General features: G+C 45.7%; 1 protein-coding gene across 2 annotated transcripts in view; it reads right to left on the bottom strand.

Annotated features, from left to right (window-relative positions):
* The window catches only part of MRPL30 (mitochondrial ribosomal protein L30), a 308,728-nt gene that overhangs the window by 123,369 nt on the left and 164,221 nt on the right, over positions 1-21,138 (bottom strand). For both annotated transcript variants that reach the window (XM_044072175.1, XM_044072176.1), the window contains exon 4: positions 18,825-18,971. In XM_044072175.1, the coding sequence (XP_043928110.1) occupies positions 18,825-18,971 (147 nt within the window). The remainder of the gene's footprint in view (positions 1-18,824; positions 18,972-21,138) is intronic.

The raw sequence follows: 21,138 nt of genomic DNA, 5'->3' as shown, positions 1-21,138 counted from the left end.
TATGGTGCGACTGAGTTTGTCCGCCAGGATGTTGGACCGTCCCAGAATGCGCGTTGCAATAAGGAAGCGGTTGGTGGAGATCACCCATTCCCACACTATCATAGCTTCTCGACAGAGTGGGTAGGACCTGGTTCCCCCCTGTTTGTTGATGTACCAGACCACAGACATGTTGTCTGACTGAACTGCAACTGTTCCTGTAGGAAGAAGGCTCTGAAGTGCTTGCAATGACAACAGCACTGCCCTCATCTCTAGAACATGTATATGCAATGAGGTCTCTGTATCGTTCCACGTGCCTTGGACCGTCCTGCCCGCATAATGCCCCCCCCACCCGAGGCGAGAGGCGTCCATGGTCACCGTGGCGAGTGGAGGGGCCATGGAGAAAGGGCGTCCCGCTTGGAGGTCCGGTGATTGCAACCATCATGCAAGAGCCCTTTTGCAAGCCTTGCTGAGGGGAATGGGGTGACTGAGAGGGTATCGACGGAAGGACCACTGGGCTTGGACAGTCCACTGCAAAACCCTCATGTTCAGGCGAGCCATGGGGAGCAGGGTAATTGCGGCCGCCATGGAGCCCAGCACCCTCAGGACCAATCTCACTGGGGGAGCCGATGATAGCAAAATGGCCCGCACATGTAGCCTCAGGGTGTGAAGTCGCTCGGTGGTTAAGAAGGCTAGTAAGTTGTTGGTGTCTAATCTGGCCCCGATAAAGTCTATCACCTGAGTCGGGTTGAGAAAGGATTTGTCCATGTTGACGGTGATCCCCAGCCGGGGAGCAAGGTGGAGAAAGTAATTCCTGGCTGAGCAGAGTAGATGCCTTGTTGGGGTGGTCAGGAGCCAGTCGTCTAGGTATGGAAACACCTGCATTCCCTGGAGCCTTAGGTGGGCCGCTATCACTGCTAATACCTTGGTGAACACCCTGGGGACTGAGGTCAGACTGAAGGGAAAGACCCTGAATTGATAATGACTAGCTCCTAGCCGGAAGCGGAGAAACCTCCTGGATCATTTGTCCATCAAAATGTGGTAATACGCACCCGTGAGGACTACTGAGCACATCCAGTCGCTCTCCCGCAACAGGGGGAGAATGGATTGAAGAGTGACCATCCGGAACTTCTCTTTGGTTACTGACAGGTTCAGGAAGGAGAGAGATTGAGGATTGGCCTTAGGTCCCCTGTCATTTTTGGCACCAAAAAGACCCTGGAGTAATAACCCAATCCGAACTGGTCTGGCGGGATGTGTTGGATGGCTCTTTTTCCTAAGAGCTGTTGAATTTCCGCAGCTGCGGCCTCCCTCTGATCGGGTGGGACGTCGGGGAGGCGTTTGGGTTCATGAGGGATGTGAGAAAAGGGAATTTGGTATCCTCTGGATATGATGCGAAGCACCCAGCGGTCTGTTTGAATGGACCTCCAAGCTGCCAGGTGCCTCGAAAAACATCCCCCGACTGCCTCCAGAGAGGAGCAGTCGGGCAACCCCTCAGGGTCGCTGGGTGGGCCGGTCAGAGAAAGCTTCTCTGGACCCACCATTCCTCGGGCCCCCTCTGCCTCTAGGGCAGCGTCCACCCTGTCCTCCTCTGCCACGGAAGGACTGGGGATCCGGAGCAGACTGGGATTGTTGCGACTTCCAGAACCATATCTTCTTCTGTCCCTTTTGGTTCTTGGAGAGCAGAAAAGAGGACTCCGACGGCAAACATCTTCCCGTCCTTTTCGCTCTGGACCAAAGTCTCGCGAATGGTCTTGCCAATCAGGGCAGAACCATCAAAAGGGGCATTCGCAAATGACGCCTTGAAGGGTTCCACGAAATCGCAATGCCAGAGCCAGGCCTGACGTCGCATGACAAGGCCTGCTCCACTGGCTCTAGCGGCTCCCTCTGTGGCGTGGGACAACAGCCGCATAGAAGTGTTAGATATGGCCCTGAGAGTGTCCATCCGAGTGGAGTACAACCATTTGTCCTCCACCGACATGGACTCAAGGCGCAACGCAGCGTACTCTTTGATAAGGTCCCGCTGCAGTCGAATAACATGTGCCATGTAGTTCAGAGACCTCACCGAAAAGTTCGCTGAACTAAAGGCCCGCTTCCCTAAATGGTCCATCAAATGGGACTCCATGCTCGGTTGATGGACCGAGGGACTCTCCTGAGCTAATTCCCTCTTGGTGGCCGCCTCCACCAACATGGCATCTACAGGGGGACCCTTGCTCCAATGGGACCTCTCAGAGGGCGGACTAAGGATCTTGTCTGGGCGTTTGGGGACTGGCTCCACAGTGTCCGGCTCCTTCCACGCCCTAGTGGTAATAAGGTCCACTAAGGGGTCGGGCGGAGGGGACACCCAAGAGGTAGATGGGCCTGCTTCGAACGCCTCCAGGAACACGGATTCATCCGAGGAAGCCTTGGGGGCAGATCACCCCCCCCTTATCCTGAGGATTTCCATGATGTCTCCGAAGGAGACATCCTCGGGGGGTGACCTAGGGGAGCCTTCCCCTTCATCAGTCAAGGACTCGGGGGAGTCCACGTGCCTCCTCTTGCACTTTCGCTTGTGAGGGACGTCCTTGGGGGGGGGGGGCTGTCTGAGGACGTCTCACCAGCCAGGTCCTGTTCCAAAGGAACGACCTGGGACATCAAAGCAGGCTGTCCCTGGGGCCGGGTGATGTAAGCCGGACCCAACAGACAGGGGGTGGAGCCGTAGCAAGGACCGGGGGCCTGGAAGTGCTCGACAGCACCCTCTCCACCACATCGAAAGCCAAAGGAGAGCCACTCTCTCTGAGATCCGAGAACAGACCCTCGCTTGGATCCGATGGACGGATCGGGGCCAGCGCTGAAGCCATCGGATCCGATGGACCAGTGTGCTCTGACCTAGACGGAGCCGAAGACACACTGATTCCCTCGGATCCGATGCTCAGCCCACGGCTCTGAGAGCCCGGATCCGACAAAAACGGACCCGACAGGCTCAAGGGAAGAGTCAGCGCCGCAGTACCAGATACTGTCGGCGCCGACCCACCTCCGGCTCTAAGGCTGCTCGGCTCCGAACCCGGGAAGCAGGTTGGAGAAGGAGCTATCGGGGCAAAGAAAGGTGTCGAGCTCCCCCCCCGGAGGGGGGGGGGGAGGCAGGAGCACTCCCATCTGCAGTTGGGCCTGGAGAAACCTTCACATCATCCTGTAGAAATCTGCGTCAAAGGCTGCGAGTCGATCTCGACGAGGCCACCGAGGCTGGCAGGGAGTGCCGCCTCTATGACCTCGACGGAGATCAGGTCCCCTTCTCCTCGGGGCCCGGTGAGAAGCACAGCGACCGGATGCGAGGAGGAGGAGACCGGGAAGCCCTGGAGGGAGAAGACCGCTTAGCCGGGGGGGGCTGACACGGAGGCCTCAGCCCGCCGCTTGTGGTGCTTCTCCCTCCTTTTTTCTTTCCTGGCCTCCCTCTCCTCCGGAGCTGCAGCGGGAGTTTGAGTCCCGAATGGAGGGAGAAAGGCAGGAGTGGCCGAAGCCATGGAGGGGGCCACAGAAGCACCAGAGGCTGAAGCCGAATTCGGGGGCAAAAGTCCCGCTAGGATCAACTTCGACCTCCAGTCCTTCAGTGCCCTGGGGTTGAACGCCACGCAGATGGACCACCCAGAGGAAAGGTGTTCAACCCAAAGACACCGCACACACCGAGTGTGGCCATCTGCTGGGGAGAGCTTATGGCCACACTCGGTGCACTTGGAAAAGATGGTTTTTGGGGCCTCAGACATTTTAAACAAAAATCCACTCGTTAGGCCCCAAACACACAACACACAGAACACTATGACCAGCGAAGGGAAGGGAGGGTAAGTTTAACTAAAAGGAGGTATAAACTAGGATAGTTTTAGTCAAAAAAGGGAAACCTGACCACATAACACCCACACGACACTTAAGGGGATAATAAATTTTGAAAATCTCTCACAAAAACCCTACGACACCAGGAGTTCGAAAACATAGCGGCTGACAAGAAGTGCGGCAAACTAGATCTGAGGTCAGTCAAGGTTGGCAGGGGATTTATGGGTGAAGGGGAGGGGCTAGGAGCTCGGATCTAAGCTAGGAAAGATTGCCGGCTCGGATCCAAGGTTGGATCCGATTCCCAAAGGTTGCTGACAAATGAAGTTAACTACTTTAGATGTCCAGTTTAGGCATACACTTGTACAGATTGAAATGACAGTTTGCCTAGGAAGGACACTGGAGATCAAAACAACAAAGAAAGGACAAATGTGCTTTGATACTAACTATGACTAACCAAAAGCAAATGGAGGAAAAAAAGAAGTTATGTACTCACCATAAAGTACAGTTGTGTACACTTACCAAAAATGTAGATGTTCAAATGTATTCACTGCTGCAGTCATCACATTTGGGTTATCTGCCTGCAGGTAGCCCTCAGCCGGACTGAATACCAGAGTCTTGGATTCCTGCATCGGATGCTGTCTCTTCTTCCATGACGCCAGGTCATCAGGGGTATGAAACATGCAGCCGACGACATTACATCAGGTTTTCTTGCCCCAGATTGTCAGGTGTCCCCACAATGGAAGCAATTATATGTTATGGTACATCTCCATCAAAAAGCAAATACACCAGAAAGGTTAAATACACCAAACAAGAAGGAAAAGTAGAGCCAAAGGAAGTCAATGGACTGGAGAAAGGGTATCCAGGACTGCAACAGTGAATGTTTAGGAACAAGTATACACAAACTGTTCATGGTCTTCGTGGTTTCACTGTTGCAATCATCAAATTTGAGTGGCCATCTAAAAGGAAAGGAAGGAAGTTAGAAGTTAGGAGGGCCAGCTGCTAGCTATTAAACCCTGCAAGACTGCAAAGGCACCAGTGCTCTAAAAAAAAAAGGGTCATGTGGTAATGCTTGGTGAAGGTGTGCACAGGCTCCAGGTAGCAGCTTACTCCTCAGGGAAGGCCCGCAGGGAATGTGATCTTATCCCCTGTGGGGGTGGATTTCTGTGGTGTGGGTAGCAGAAAAGAATACAAGAATAAATCTATTTGGCTATTGGGAATTTGAAATTTTTGAAATGGCCTTCCTTCAGCCCCTGCAGCAAGCAACTATTGTAGCAACAAGAGAAGAGGGGTCTTGTCCAAATAAAATAAAATCTAAGTTGTGTGCAAGTCCAGAGTGTGCAGTACTGTTCTCCCTCGTTTCTGGATTAGGAAGGGGAAAGAGGCAAAGTGAATGGACTGATTTGAGGCCACACTACGCCACCGCTGGCATAAGGAAGGATTGGTCTGAGGGAACCCTGTCTGCATGAGATAATGAAGAGGTTCCACTGCCATGAGGCCTGTAATTCAGCCACTCTTCTTGCTGAAGTGATGGCTAGAAGAGATGCTGTTTTCAAGAAAGGAATTTCAACTCTGCTGTTGCAAGCTGGAAAAAAGAGGAGAGGAGCTTTTTTCCAATACAAAGTTAAGGTCCCAGGCTGGGAATGACATTGCACCTGAGGTATGAGGGGTTGGGAAAAGCTGTTAAGGTCAAGGTCCAGGCAAGGAGGTTCAAGTCTAGCTGAGCCTGGTGCCTAGCCGAGCTGGCAGCTGGGAGGGGAGGGAAGGAGGGGTAGAGGTGCCATGGTCTGCAAGAAGTCAGAATGCGGCAGTATATCAGTACTGGCCTAGCCAGTCCTGGGCGCTTAAAGGATGATCTTTTTTTTTGTCCTGTTTCCTTGATGAGTAGTAGAAGAGGAGAGGAGGCAGAGGGAGTAAGGCAGACTGAGAGCTTTCCCAGGGCAAGAAGATCCATCCTTTCCAAACCAAGCTGGAGGAGCTCTGGTGCAGTATTTGTTCAATTGAAAAAAACAACAGGTCTGACTGGTGTCCCCCCCCTGTTCCTCCTCCATGAATATTCTGTTCCAGTTTCCACTCGTGTGGGGTCCATGAGATTTCAGTTTAAGAGTCGTCTGCCAGTGTAATAGCCTTAATGCCTTTTGGCCCTTGGGAAATGGTCTCTGGATCCGCAGCAGGATTTTTGAAAAGGAATTTGTGAGAGTCAGGTACTATAGTACATGTCTGGTTTCCTGGGAGCTGGGGGTAAAGTATCCGGGGTAAGGCTGGATTCCAAGAAAACATCGCCTACAATCTCCAGAACAGGAAGGATAGCTAGAAGCCTGTGCTGAGGCAGGTTTAAAAATTCCCAGAGTCACTTTTTGGACCGAGAGTAGTCTTGGCTTTCCCAGTGGAAATGCTCCCTAAGGGTATGCAGGGTTTCACCTAAGGAAAAATCATTCGGAGGGGAAGCAGAGGGAATGGAACCCTCTGCATCAGAATCCTCATAGTTAGATAAGGGAATGTCCTGGTAATCAGAAGGAACAGAGATATCAGATTCCTGATCCGAAGAATCAGAAGGAAAATCAGTTCTAGGTCTCTTGGAAGGGGAAGGCTGGCTTCCCCTAATTAAGGTAATAAGGTCTTTAGCCATTCTAATCATTTGCTTTTGAGGCCCATGGGCCTGTGAATGCGAACTTTAGGCCTGAGAAATTTGGTACTTTTGTTGAAGCAAGGTCGTTGGTTTAACATGAAAATCGGTAGGTCTGAATACACCCTCAGAAGCCAGTGCCTGCACAGTCACTCCAGACCCATCCAAGGTAGAGACATCCGCAGGTTCCATAGTCGAAGAAGCATCTAGCGACATATTGGACTCTGAATGGGTCTCTGTAGAGGCCTGCAAATCTGTAGAAGCGGGTATCAGGGGCTGCAAAAGCGCCTCACTGAGTACCGGCGGACTGGCAACTAGCTTAACGGAAGCATCGCCAGCACTTTTGGACCTATGCAGTCTGTCTTTATCCTTACATTTTTTTTGAAGATCGGTAGTCGGATGGCTTAAGGAAGCCATTTCGGAGTACGGAGATCCAGAGCGAAAATATTTAGCTACAAAAAATAGCCCAACAACGAATAGTTCTAGTGTTGAACAAGGCACAAAACCGACAGCGAGGGATATAGTGGTTTGGGCCTAAACAGGGGACACAGTAAGAATGAAAATCTCTATGAGGTATTTGCTTTCAACAAGCAAGTCAATTATTAATTTTTTCTGACATTGGTTAGAGCAAGAAAAAAGTATCCCAAACGGGGTACTTATCTTTTATTTTATTTATTTATTTATTTATTTCAGTTTGATTACCGGGGAGGTCCACTGGGCTTGGGGGCCCGTTTTCAGTGGAGGCCCGGGGAGAAAAGCTCCATGTGCTTAGTTACATACAGTTACACACAATTTATAAAAGAAATTACATAAAAATTTGAATAAAAAGTTACAATAAAAGTTTCAGAGACTATTGGATTACAAATAACAGTAATCAGAGACTGAGAAGTAAAAGAAAAAAATCCCAATAGTTCAAGGGGGAAAATCCTGGTGTAGGCAAGAAATCAGGATGTAATAATTAGGAATATAAGCGGAGTATATTAAAGAGATTAGGTAGGTAAGAGAGGTTAGCCAGGAGAGAAGTGGGAGGATAGCTTCAGAGGTAAAGGCTGAGGAGTGCAATTGCATTTCCTATTTTGGTAGAGGTAGGAATGAATCTGGTTTTTGAAGATGTTTGGGTTGGTGTAGGTCGTAAGTGAGGAGGGCAGAGCATTCCATTTTTTGGCTAGGGTAAAGGATAAGAGCAATTGACCTGCGGGGCATTTAGGTTTTTGAACTGTGATTAGGTTTTGTTGAGAGGATCTAAGGGGGGTGGGGGTATAAGGTTGCAGAATATTAGAAAGAGCAGGGCAGTTTGAGGGGTGGAAGAATAATTTGTGGGCTGTTGAGATTTGGAGAAAGTCAAGGTGATTGGGGAGTTCCAGCCAGTTTAAGGAGTGGAGGGAGGTGCAATGATGAGAGGAGGATTTGGCATTTGTGGCAAATCTAGAGATTTTGTGGTAGCATTGTTCCAATTTGGAGGTAAGTGTAGAAGATAAATTAGTGAGGAGGGGTGCGCCGTACAGGAGGGAGGGAAGAAGGAAAGTAGAGGCAAGCGTAGGTCTGGTGCGAGGAGAGAGGAAGTGGTTATTTCTATACAGTAGTCCAAGTTTTATGTGAGTTTTTTTATGTTTAGTTGGATATGGTCATTAAATTTTAGTTGGTCATCAATTATAACGCCGAGAAGCTTCGTGGAGGAGACAATCTCAATGGTGGAGGTGTTGTGACTGGTAATTAAAAATGAGTTCTTATCTAGAGAGGATGATTCAGATGGGGTAAAAAGGAGGATCTTAGTTTTGTTTGCATTTAGGGCAAGATGATTTTGGAGCATCCAGTTTTCTGTGGTAGAAAAGGCAATCTATGTTAGGGTCTTTAGTTCTGCTAGATTTGGGGCACAACAGATTAAAATGGAATCATCGGCATATTGCACAACTTTGGTGTTGGGAATAGCTTTATGGAAGTCATTAATAAAGATGTTAAATAGTAATGGGCCTAGAATGGAACCTTGTGGTACACCAGTAGGGCTAGGAAGGAAAGAAGAGGTAGCTTGGGCCCATTTCACTGCTTGGGACCTGTTTCTAAGGTAGCTGGAGAACCAAGAGAGAGTTTTTTTGGCAGATGTTGAGATTAGAGAGGTGGTTTAGAAGGAGTGAATGAGAGATGGTGTCAAAGGCTTTGGATAAATCTAGAAGAACAGAGGAGACTATGTTACCGGAGTCACGTGCAGAGTTGACAGAGTGTAAGAAGGAGGGAAGAGCAGTGGTAGTACTATGTCCAGGGCGGAAGCCGTGTTGAGTAGGGGAGAGAAGTTGGTGTTTGGTAAGGAATGGCAAGAGTTGCAGGTGGATACATTTTTCAAGAAATTTGGATATAGGGGAGAGGATGGCTATGGGATGGAAGTTGGAGACGGAGCAAGTTTTGCCACCCTTGTGGAGAGGCAGAATGAAGGCAGGGCACCATAGTTTGGGTACATAGCATTCGAGTAAAGACCTATTTATTAGGATGCTGACTGGTATGCCAATAGAGTCAGATGAAATTTTTAGGAAGGAGGATGGAATGTTATCAGGGATATTTGAACAAGGCTTTAGTTTTTGGAGAAGTTTCTTTATTAGGTCGGTGGATACAGGTTTGAGTTCAAAGGAGGGGGCAAGGAATACAGGGACTGAAGATTGAGCAGGGAGGGTTATTGTTGGAGAAAGTTTTGGTTAGATCAGCGATAGAGGAGGTAAAGAATGAATTGAAAAGGGAGGCTACTTCGTGGTCTGATTTGCTGGTATCAGGGGAGGGGTTGTTTTTTGTACCTGGTCTAAGGAGGGAATTAATAGAATTCCAGAATTGTTTAGGATTTCTTGCATTGTTTTCTTGTAGTTGGATATAGTAAGACTTTTATCCCTAATGACTTGCTTTTTGACTAGGTTTCTCAACTGTTTATATTTGAGGAAGGTTTGTGGATCCTTATGTTTAAGGTGGGCTTTCCAGGTTCTCTCTTTGAAGCATTATCTTTTTAATGTCTTTAGAGAGCCAGGGGGAGTTAATAGTTTTGATTCTTTTTGTTGTAATAGGGGCTTGGGAGTTTAGGACAGTTAAAAATGTAGAATTGAAGTAGTCAACGGCTTCATCTAGTGGTAGTGTTTTTAGGAGGTTCCAGTTGGATAGTTTAAGAGAGTTACAGAAGGAAGTAGGGGTAAAGTTAGATAGGTTACGAGTATGAATGTAGTGGTGAGAGTGTGGGAAGGAGGGAGTAGCACGAATGGCGAAAGCAGGGAAATGGTCTCCTAGTGGGTCAGGGATGACGCCTGATTTTATAATTTTGTTTGGATGAGATACTAGGATCCAGTGAAGTATTGTGCCAGGGGGATTAGATTTGTTGGGTCGAGTGAAGGAATTAGTAAGTTGAGTGAACTTGAATAGGTTGATGGCTAAAGTGGGATTGGCGCTATTGATTTTAGAAGACTTCAGGTCTGAAACTCGAAAACGAAAATTTCAGGAGTCGGCTGACCGGCACTTGCGAACTGCTTCTGCTTCGGGCACCGCACGGCAAGAAAGACTGATGTAATGGTATCAGCTGCATGTTTTATATCCCTGACATCATGGAAGAAGCGACAGCATCTGATGCAGAAATCCCAAGACTCTGGTATTCAGGCCGGCTGAGGGCTACCTCCAGGCAGATAACCCAAATGCGATGACTGCAACAGTGAAACACTAAGAACATTGGCAGATGAGGGAAACCTGCATCCTTAGGTTACGAACTCTCTCCATGGTGAGGAAGATTTTGGACTATAGTGTGTCTTATCCATGCCCCTTTGTAGTCTATCACCTGGACAGGATTCAGAAGAGATTTGGATGCATTGATTGTAATCCCGAAGTAGAGTGCAAGCTGTAGGAAATAATCCCTGGTTTGGCAAAGTAGATAACTGGTGAGAGCAGTGAGGAGCCAATCATCTAGGTACGGGTAGACCTGAATCCCCTGAAGCCTCAGGTGAGCCGCTACTACTGCCATCACTTTGGTGAACACTCTGGGGGCTGTGGTGAGACCAAAGGGTAGGGCTCAGAATTGGTAATGATAGACTCCAAGCCAGAAGAGAAGGAACCTCCTGGAGCTTCTGTACATCTTTATGTGACAGTAGGCATCCTGGAGGTCTAACGAGCACATCCAGTCACTCTCTTGTAGGTACAGCATGATGGACTGTAAAGTGATCATCTGGAACTTTTCTTTGTCAACTGACAAGTTCAGGGTAGATAGGTCCAGAATGGGCCTTAAGTCCCCCATTTTCTTTGGCACCAAAAAGAACCTGGAGTAGATGCCCGATCCGGACTGATCTGGGGGGACGGGTTTGATGGCTCGTTTCTCTAGCAGCTTGGAAATTTCCAGTGTTGCTGCCTCCCTTTGCGTGGGTGGTACATCCGGGAGGTGTTTGAGAGGTTTGGGAGGAACCACAAAAGGGACTGAGTATCCTATGGATATAATCTGAGGCACCCAGCTTTCTGATGTTATGGACTCCCATGCCGTCAGGTGCAATGACAATTGACCCCCGACTGCCTCCAGAGTAGAGCAGTCGGGCAACCCCCCCAGGGTTGCTGCGTGGGCCTGTCCGAAAATGTTTCTCGAGACCCAAAATTCCTCGGACCCCCTCTGCCTCTGGGCTAGCGTATATCCTGTCCCACTCTGTCTCTAGGGGAAGAAGAGCCCTGAGTGTCTCGGGAATACTGAGACTTCTGGAACCACATCTTTTGCCCTCACTGATTCTGGGAAAAGGATCTTTGAGGGTTCGAGAAGCAGATTCTGATGGCAGACAGTGTCTTCCCATCTTTCTCACTCTGGACCAAGGTGTCTTTGACGGTCTTACCAAAAAGGGTAGAACCATCATAAGGGGCATTGGCAAAAGACGCCTTGAAAGGTTCCGAGAACTGACAATCTGAGCCAGGCGTTACGACTCATGGAAACGCCAGACCCAGCTACCCTAGCCACTCCTTCAGTAGTATGTGAAAGGAGTCGCATGGATGTGTTGGAAAATCACTTTTAAAGTGGCCATCCTCACGGAGAACGTGTCTCTTGTCCTCCTGCGACATGGAATTAGGGGGAGACTCAGCCAGTTCCTTTACAAGGTCGCGCTGTAGTCTAGTAATGTGGGCCAGGTAGTTCAGCTCCCTGATTGAAAAGGTCGCTGTTGCATAAACCCACTTCCCCAAGCAGTCTATCATCCTAGACTCTTGGTCAGGGGGATGAACCAAGGAACTCTCCTGGGCTAGTTCCTATTTGGGGGCTGCAGCTACCATCATAGCATCTACAGGAGACCCTTTGTTCCACACTGGTCTGTCAGCAGGAGGGCTCAAAATTTTGTCTGGTCATTTCAGGATTGGTTCCACGATGTCCGGCTCCTTCCAGGCCCACGAGGTGACCAAGGCCACCAGGGGATCTGCGGGAGGGGACACTAGATGGACCCATGCCAAAAGCCTCCAGAAACACGGATTCATCAGAGGAAGGTCTCCGGGGGGGGGACTCGCACGCCACTTGTTCCTCAAAGGGAAATGCCTGGGGCTCCTTAAGGACAGACTGTCCCTCTGGTAAAATTATGGGATTTGTAGACAAAGCAGAGGGAGTCAAGGCGGAGTCCGAGGAAATAGTCAAGAGTCTCGATCCAGTGGAGAGAACCCTTTCTGCCACGTCAAATGCAGAGGGAGAACGTGCCTCCTGAGCCATCAATAAGGAAACCGCTCTCCCTGGATCCGACGCAAGAATCAGAGCCGGGCCTGAAGTGGATAGAGCTCTGAGGGGGGAGGGGCTTGGCCTAACAACGCCGGACCCGAAAGAGACTCCCTCGGATCTGACTCCCAGGCTCTGGCTACGAGAGCCACTCAGATCCAAACTGCCCGGATCCTACATGCTCCAAGCAGATGCTGGCATCGAGGAGACAAGTACTCTCTGCGCTGACCCCCTGACTAAGGCCATCCTCGGATCCATGTACTCTGAACCCGGTGGTCGGATTGGAGAAGATTAATTGGTGTGAAGAAAGGAAGCAAGCTCCCCCCTCTAGATAGAGAGGGGGCTGGCAAGACTCCCATCTGGATTTGTGCACGAATGAACCTCCTCATCATTTTATCCATGTGGCCTTCGGAAAGGCTTCGGGGGGGGGGACTGCGACGAGGCCACGGACTCCAACCTGGCGGGTCGAAGAACTGAGGCACTAGATGGTGGTCGTGGCTCCTCAAGCTTCGGGGACAATATGAGAGATCGAAGCCGAGGGGAGTTACGGAGCCTAGACTGACTCTTGGCAGGAGTTCCTGATGTTGAAAGGTCCAGGGACCTCTTGCGCTTCAGGCTGGTGCTCTTTCTCCTTCTCTCTGCCTTTTCTGCGCTCTGCTTCTGCAGGCTTAGAAGTGGGAGGGTGTGTCCCAGCCTGGGAGGGAGGAAAAGGAAGGACAAGAGAGGAAGGAAAGGCGGCCACAACAACCGCTGTAACTGAAGCAGCAGAGGATGCAGCCGCCTCCGTAGTAGGTAGAAGGTCTTTCAAGGCCAACTTGGCCCATCTATCGATGGTGCGTGGGTTGAAGCCTGCGCAAATAGCACAATCAGTGCTTAAACGGGCTACACCCAAACACATAACACAGAGTGTGGCCATCAGCAGGTGACAGCTTGTGGCCACATTCAGTGCACCTCTTAAAGACTGGCTTGGGTTTAGTCATGTCGCTTACAAAAAAACTTATAAAGTCTAGCACAAAATAGAGAAGGAAAGAAAAAGAAAAACTATTTCCTACTCAGACCCACTCACCACACTCTCAAAAGGCACACAGAACGCTGGGGGGGTGGAGCAACAACATACTAACTAACCAACTAACTAAAACTACACAAAAACCCTAAAACACGATGCACCGGCGAGGGGAGGAAGAAAGGGAACCTACACTAACAAACTACACTCAACAAACTTTCAAAAAACTGCTGAATAATCAAACTACTCAACTCACAAACTCAGAGCTCAGGGTCACGATGCTAATGGCAAGATGCGGCAACCTAGATGTGAGGGTTGGAAGGTAGTGGAGGTGTACTATGGATAAGGAGAGGAGCTTGGAGCAGATGTTAGTGAAATCACCGGCTTAAATCCGATATGGATCTGGTACCCACAAGTTGAAGATCAAATGAAGTAAACTACTTCAGACTGGAAACAAACTACTGTATAAAGATCCCCTGGGGACAAAAGTCTGATTTTGGCATTTTATAACACAAAATGTTTAAGACATCAGTAACCACACTACTATGAAAATTATTCTGAGACATGCGGAGAAATGTCATGCCCTTTTTCACATGGCAGTAGGTTACAATTAGCAGCAGCCTAAAAAAAAAACCTCCCCACTCAGTCCATTGATGTGCTATGGACTGACATTAATGATTTATATAGATGACAAAATATACACAAGGACACTAGTGCTGCATCCAAAGACACTTGTACATAATTATTTGCACAAGATGCAAAAGCAAAACAAGCAAAGGGTTTTCAGGACGGTAAAACTGCTGATGGAAGAAGCCATGAAAACGGCACAAACCAACTATCCCATTCCGCAACTTGTTAGAGAGTATGGTGGTATGTTCTCTAGAAATAAATGATAAAAAGCTCTTCCAGAAGTTTCCATACTGTGGATACAACATGTATAAAATGGGGTCTATAATACAACACCAAACTTTCGAGTGTTCTAATATCGAACCCTATTAATCGAAAATTTAAAACATCGAACATACAGAACAGCAAATTTTTTCCTAGGGAAAAATTTGCTGTTCCAAAACACATACACACAAGCACACCAAACAAACAAACAATCCACACACACATACAGCTAAACTCTTACACCTAACCCTACACTAAACTATACATACACCACTAACTATCCACTTACCTTAACCCAAACCCTAACCCTAAGGTCCGTCACTATCGCACAGTCACCTCACCCGCCCTAACCCTAATTCACCTACCCCGCCCTGACCATCACGTCCACACAATTGCACACTTACCTGACCTGCGCCCTAACCCTAACACATCTAACCCGCCCTAACCCTCACGTCCACACAATTGCACACTTACCTGACCTGCGCCCTAACCCTAACTCACCTAACCCGCCCTAACCCTCACATCCACACAATCGCACACTTACCTGAACCTGACCCGTAACCTTCCACCACAGCGCTGAAAATACTGAAGCAACAGAAATGGACAACCAAATTCTTTCCCTAGGAAAAAATTTGGTTTTCTGTTTCTTCGATATTTTCAGCATTTGCTGAAAACGGGTCGATATTAGAACACTCGACATTTTGAAAGTTCAGTGTTCTAATATAGACCCTATAAAATGATGGATGGGCTACATGGAAAATAAATGTCAGACAAATAAGTGAAATGCAAGTAATATTTCTTACTCTTGTAACCTGTACCATTTGTCTTGTTAACCAAGCTTCACATTCAAGAGATTAGGAAAACAGAAAAAAAAGGTTAAGTGTCAGCCAAGAGAAGGAGCCACAATCTGAATCTCTATGTGAAAGATCTGCTGGTAAAAACTAGAAGATAACCAAACAATGGGATCTTAGACAAACACATGATGGGGATATGTGACTCAGTGAATCAGTCCTTGGCTTCTTTAGGGTGTGTACAACAGTATGATTTAAAGAATGCATACAGTCTGGGCAGATTAACAATTTCCATGGAAAAGATCTACACTCTAGAAGACCTGCTTTGGCTAGGAATACTAACAAACAGCTATAGCTACATACTATAACAAACCAAAATTCAGACTAGAAATGCTTATTTTATACTGAAACATTGTGTTTATTTGTAGAAAAAACACAAGCAGTAAACAAAATGCATTTTACTTACAAAGACATCACTGATTACCAACATCCGTTTCAACATTAAAACAACAGGATAAAACCGAAATGCTGCATACCACAACAACAAGTGGAAAGTTACATTAAGGGTATACAGGAACTTACGAAATACAGACAGGGCATCTTACCAACATATATTTTTATTTACTGCAAAGCAGGAGGAAATTATACCTTCAAAAGGACCTGCTACATCACAGAATACTAATGATAGATGAGAAGACCGATTCATTGGAAGGATGGGAGGGCATGACCTGTGACAGACTCAATGACATGGGCCATTTAAATTATTAGAAGCTAATACAGAATAGTGTAAATAAACAAAAAATAATAAAATCTCTTGCTTCTATACAGAAGCAGATAAAAACATGAAGATTGTGAATAGTTTGAAAGCAGCAAGAAAGGGGGCTACAGTATACAGTTTAGGCAAGTGTTACAGAAAGAAAAATTATAATCCCACACAACTATATGAATTAATAGTTTACCAAAAACAAAGCACAGTTCAGTTACGTGAAGGTAAAGGGTTAAAAAACACCAAGAAAGACAAATGCTAGTCTTAAACTGTTGCAGTCAAAAACAATACAATTTATCTACACAAAAATAAGGCAACTGCCCTATAAAATAATATAAAGACCTTTCTCAAAGTTTTTCATGTAGTTAATGGTTGAGGAAAGAAAAATGAGAAACACAGGGAAGAGATATACATGCCATTACTAGGCCAGCCTAGAGGCAGTAACAGACATGTGAGATCTAGGATATGAAAACACAGCAGAAGCAACCTTGTAGAACAGTAACATCAAAACGAGTAATGTCTGAAAACAATAAGAAAGACGTGCACACTCCATACCAACACATATAAAAATGTGTTTTATGTGAGGACATGAGCATATCACAACTGCAGACCCCAAAATTTAAGACGGACTCAAAGGCGGTTTACTGTTAAGGGGGAGACATTTCTCCACTGACCCCTGATATTATTTAGTCCATTCTTTTATGTTACAAGAGAAAGCAGTCACCCTCATTTCATAAAAGCCACACTTGCTGCACACCCTTCCAAATTCTTCATATCACAACACTAAAGAAGGTTCCCAAAAGCACATTTACATGTACCCCAGGGTCCATCTTACCAATATCCATTAACAAGTTCAATGTATTCTAATTTCAGCAACCCAAATGTCTCTATTAATACTGAGAAGCACTTTGTGTGACAGAACTAAAGTACACCTGCATTAGCATTCCTGGCAATTTAGCTGACGGAAATGAGATTCATCATGCAGTCATGAGTTTGGGTCCCTCAGTATATATCTGTGAACTGTGCAACTCTGAATATTTCAAATTTACTGTAAAGCTCTCCATTCTCACCAGAGAAGAAAGGCACCAGTGCCTAGTGAGCTTATAACAGCTAATAATAATAATATTATTACTAGTGCCATACTGCTCACTATACCTTTTGACATTATTAATAGTACCCTACTGCCCACTATACCCTTTGTCACATATTATTATTAACAGTACCTTACTGCTCATTATACCCTTTGACAAATTATTATTATTATTATTATTATTATTATTATTAACAGCACCCTACTGCTCACTATACCCTTTGACATACTGCAGTTATAACACAAACAGTTCTGTAAACAGCAAACCTACAACAAATGTCAGCAGGTCAAACACTCCAAATAATCAAAACCATATAAAATGCAAAGATAAATTTAATCACATGAACAGCTGAAAAAAAAAAGTCAACAACACTGTACGTAATCACGGAGTAATAAACACACTGACCTACCAGGCATAAGAAAACCTGCAGAAAGAAATGCAGAAATGGAACAGTGGGAGCAATTAATTCATAATGCTTGGAAACATCCATGCCTCACTAGTAAATGAGAACAGGATACTTTTCATCAGAAGTAGAAAAATGAGTATCCCAGCTGTTAAAGGTTGTGTGCTAAGGACTGCAATAAATGTGGCCCACTTTTTCTTGACATGAAAAAACATGCAATACAGTGGTTTCACCCTTACCTAAACAGTAGACAGCAGGCTGTCTTATGGCAGAGCAAGCTGTCATCCCAACTTCCTCTAACCCTAGGTGTCCCACAAGGTTCCATATTAGGTCCCCTTCTTTTCTCTAGCTTTATCAATGATCTGCACACCACCATCCCAGGAGCCACCTGCATCCAATATGCAGATGACTGAACGTTAATATGCTCTGCCTCCTCTCCTACACAACTTCTAACCCTCACTCAGACCACTTTCAGCACGGTAGAAACATGGCTAGCTAATCGCCGCCTGCTTCTAAATCCTAACAAAACTAGGCTACTACTTTTCTCCCCTAACCGTAGAATTCTTCCTCCTTCCTTCAACATCAAATCTAGCAATGACACCATTATCTCCCTTGATGAGCATACAAAGCTTCTAGGCATAATAATCGGCAACAACCTTAAATTTGATAAACATGTCAATCACACTATTAAGTCCGTCAACAAAAAACTTGGCTCCCTGTACAGAGCCAAACCTTTCCTCACCCCACCCCCCCAGCTAGGGTAGCTATTGCAAGATCACACCTCCTCTCTACCCTTATGTATGCCTCCCCTGTACTCACCAACCTATCCAAAACCGATCTTAACAAATTATCAGGATGTTACAATCATATAGCCATATTCACTACAGGGATGGCTTTTAGGACCCACCATTGCCAGAACCTCAAAGCACTGGGATGGCTAGAGTATCCTACCCTTCTACAGTTCAACCAGCTTATAGTAGCGCATAAAATACTCCATCAACCTGATAACACCCATGCCCTCAAAAAAATCTCACCCCTCATAGTGCACCCAGGCCATTATGCTCAGCTGATAAACTAATGATACAGACCCAAAAATCCAACAACTCTGCAGGCGATGCTATATTTGCCAACTCAACCGGTAAAATCTGGAATTGACTCCCTACTACCATTACAAAGGAAACCTCACTACCCCTATTTAAAAGCGAACTCAAAAAATACCTCACATCTCATTGGCTGTGCTCTTGTTCTAAACCTAACAACTTCACTAATAAATGTCTTGCTACCCAAGCTGCTGTTTAGCCAAGTATCTTATGCCGCATAGCATTTGAATGTCTAAGCATTGTGAATTATAAGATCTGATTGTATTCTATGTTCACATTTTCTGATATGTCTTTGCCAGTCAGATGCAAGTCTGCACATTGTGTATATTGATATCTGCCTGTATTCTTTGATTATATTTTTCTAAACATGTCTGCCTGAGTTTATCACTCAGTGATGTATGTACTGTCTCTTTTGGTATGTGGAGCTTTTCTCCCTGGGCCTCCGCTGAAAATGGACATATACCCAGTTGGACTATCCTGGTCAACAAATGTAAAATAAAATAAATAAATAAATACATGAAGAAAACTGATATAAAATTCACAAAAACAAGAATTTAATAAAATGACTCAGCTGATTCAACAGATTTTTTGGGGGGGGGCGTTACATGGCATCTACTTCTAGGTACAATAAAGCCTCACAATATAACTCCCTCACTTAGACAGACAAAAGTGGGATTCACAAGTGCAATACAACACCTTGCCCAGATCAAGATCGTTTACTATTTTCTTTTCCCAGTAAGGGCGACCTTTGACACTTTTGATTCTGGTTACAAGATGCAGTTTATGTGGTTCTTCAGGATTTCCCCCATACGTTTCATGATCTTCAGGTCGTGGTTCAAAGGCCTAAGAGAGAGATTAAAAACAGAAATGCATTTAACTCTGTAATTTTAACTTAATTGTAAAAGAAGGTACAGAATTAACATGCATTCTTAACAAATTAAACCACTTTTTTAGCAAAACTCCACATACTTATTTTTAAAAAAGAACCTGAAATTACACGTCCGAAATCTGCAGTGAAAGTTTACCACTGTAAGAAAGAAAAACATACTGAATTCAAGCCGTTCCAGGAATATTTGTTAAAAGAAAGTAATAAGTGCTTCCCCTGTTTTAATGTGCATCTTACTAATGTGGCAAAAACGGGGCTCATCTCGTGCACAGATATAAAAGCCCTGTGTCCTGAAAGGAACTAGAGAGGGGTCAGATTTTTTAAGCAGACAGCTATGATGTTTTAGAAGTCTTATGGAAGGACTTTTATAGAAACACCACTTTTACATCACTAAAACCAGAGTTATGGGTAATTATTACAACAATGGATGTGTGAGGACAGCTCTGACTGCAGGAACAATCAGGAATGAGGCCTAGACCTAGACCTTGCTTAGAAGTGACAGTGACTGGCTTACACATGAAAATGAACTCTGCTATAATTACTGATCTTGAGTATCCCAAAAGCCTGAAAAGCAGACCTAAGCTGTGTAACCATGCAACATGACTTGAGAATAAAGATGCTTACCCACTGGTCAAAAGTTTTGCCTTTTTTAAAATTAAAAAGGATAATATGTAGTAGTATCTTAGTCTTCGCTAGTCTGACGGGGCCTCCTGGATGGCTCTGCTGGAGAAGATGCTGCACCTCCTTTCTCACTATAACTACAGAAGAAAGGAATATCTGGAAAGGGATGATAATAGGGGCATTGTGGAAGTAGAGTGGTGGAACAGGTAGCACACATGCCTTCGGTGCTAGAAGACCAGGAGGTTGTGGGTTCTATTCCTACTCCAGGTGGTTTGATTGCTGACACTGCAGAACAGGATTAGAGAGGTTTTGCACTCCTCAGTGTCTCAGCCGTAGGATGAGACATAAAACTGAGGTACCATCTGCTCGAGTTGGTGGTCTCAGTTTGATGCAAAACAATCCCACAGCACCTATCAAAAAGAGTAAGGGAAGTACCCTGATGACCTGGCCAACTTTCCGTAGTAATATAAATATCACCTCGAGTCTCCCCTGAAAAAGAGGCTACCAGTCTAGTAGGACTAACCTTGTCAAAGTATAAATAAAATTTAGAAAATCTCCCTTACCTGCACATCACTGTAAGAAACAACCATGCAGATGTGTGAAGGCAGCAATATATCCATCTGACAGATGGACAGCAATCATGGGGGTCAGAACTGCTTCTAGAAATGGCAACCATGAGACTGCTGAAGGTCTTGGCCTTTGGATCATTATCCTTGCAGGGAAACGTAATGGTAAGGCTGCTGGTTCTCCTGTTGTCTGTCCTCTGCAGGAACTACCTGTACAAATAAGGTTTCCCCTTGTTTACCTATGATTTGAAAGAGGATCACTATGGAAAATGAAATTTTACCTCTGCAGCTGTAAAGGTTTGCGTGTTTTTTATTTTTTTTTTTTTTTACAGATGTTAGGAGATTCATCAATAAATGTTCCAAATAAGTAAGCATCATTAAAAGGGTAGTCCAAAGAATAACCTGATGCCCCCTGCAGAAGGGAAAGGGTAAAATAAGGATTGGTGGCATATAATGATGCCAGTTTATGTCACTATGGCTGACCTAGCTACTGCATCATATACCACTCAGAGTATGAAGGAGCTAACTGCTGATGTAGTGGACGTTTGCACTCCGAGCGCCTCCATAAGTCACCATCAGCACTCCCGCTACAGACTGCAGCAATTCAGCAAGGAAGTTTAGTCTCCACATGGATAAAACAAAAGATTTAAAAGATGGACTTTCTTAGCCTATCTAGAATTCATGAATCTCTTGAAGACAAAACAGCATTTCTCATTTTGGTGGATGAAGTACTGGAAGGCATGTATTAAGGATGGAACTATGTCAAAGGACCATTTGGTCAACTGACAAGCCTGTTATAATCTCCTCTATGGAGAGGAAACAGAGTTTGAGGGCCAACTGCCACACTCTTTCATCAGATTACAAATATGTCCAAACCCAAAAACATCCGAAGGACATGGTGCAAACAATTCTTCCTCTCTGTCAAATAAATATTCAC

The sequence above is a fragment of the Protopterus annectens genome, chromosome 5.part0 (genome assembly GCF_019279795.1).
Source record: "Protopterus annectens isolate FY-2018-M chromosome 5.part0, PAN1.0, whole genome shotgun sequence".
In the NCBI taxonomy this organism is placed as follows: Eukaryota; Metazoa; Chordata; order Ceratodontiformes; family Protopteridae; genus Protopterus; species Protopterus annectens.
Note: the sequence above shows the minus strand (reverse complement) of the source record. Positions and strands in the feature narration are given on the sequence as shown.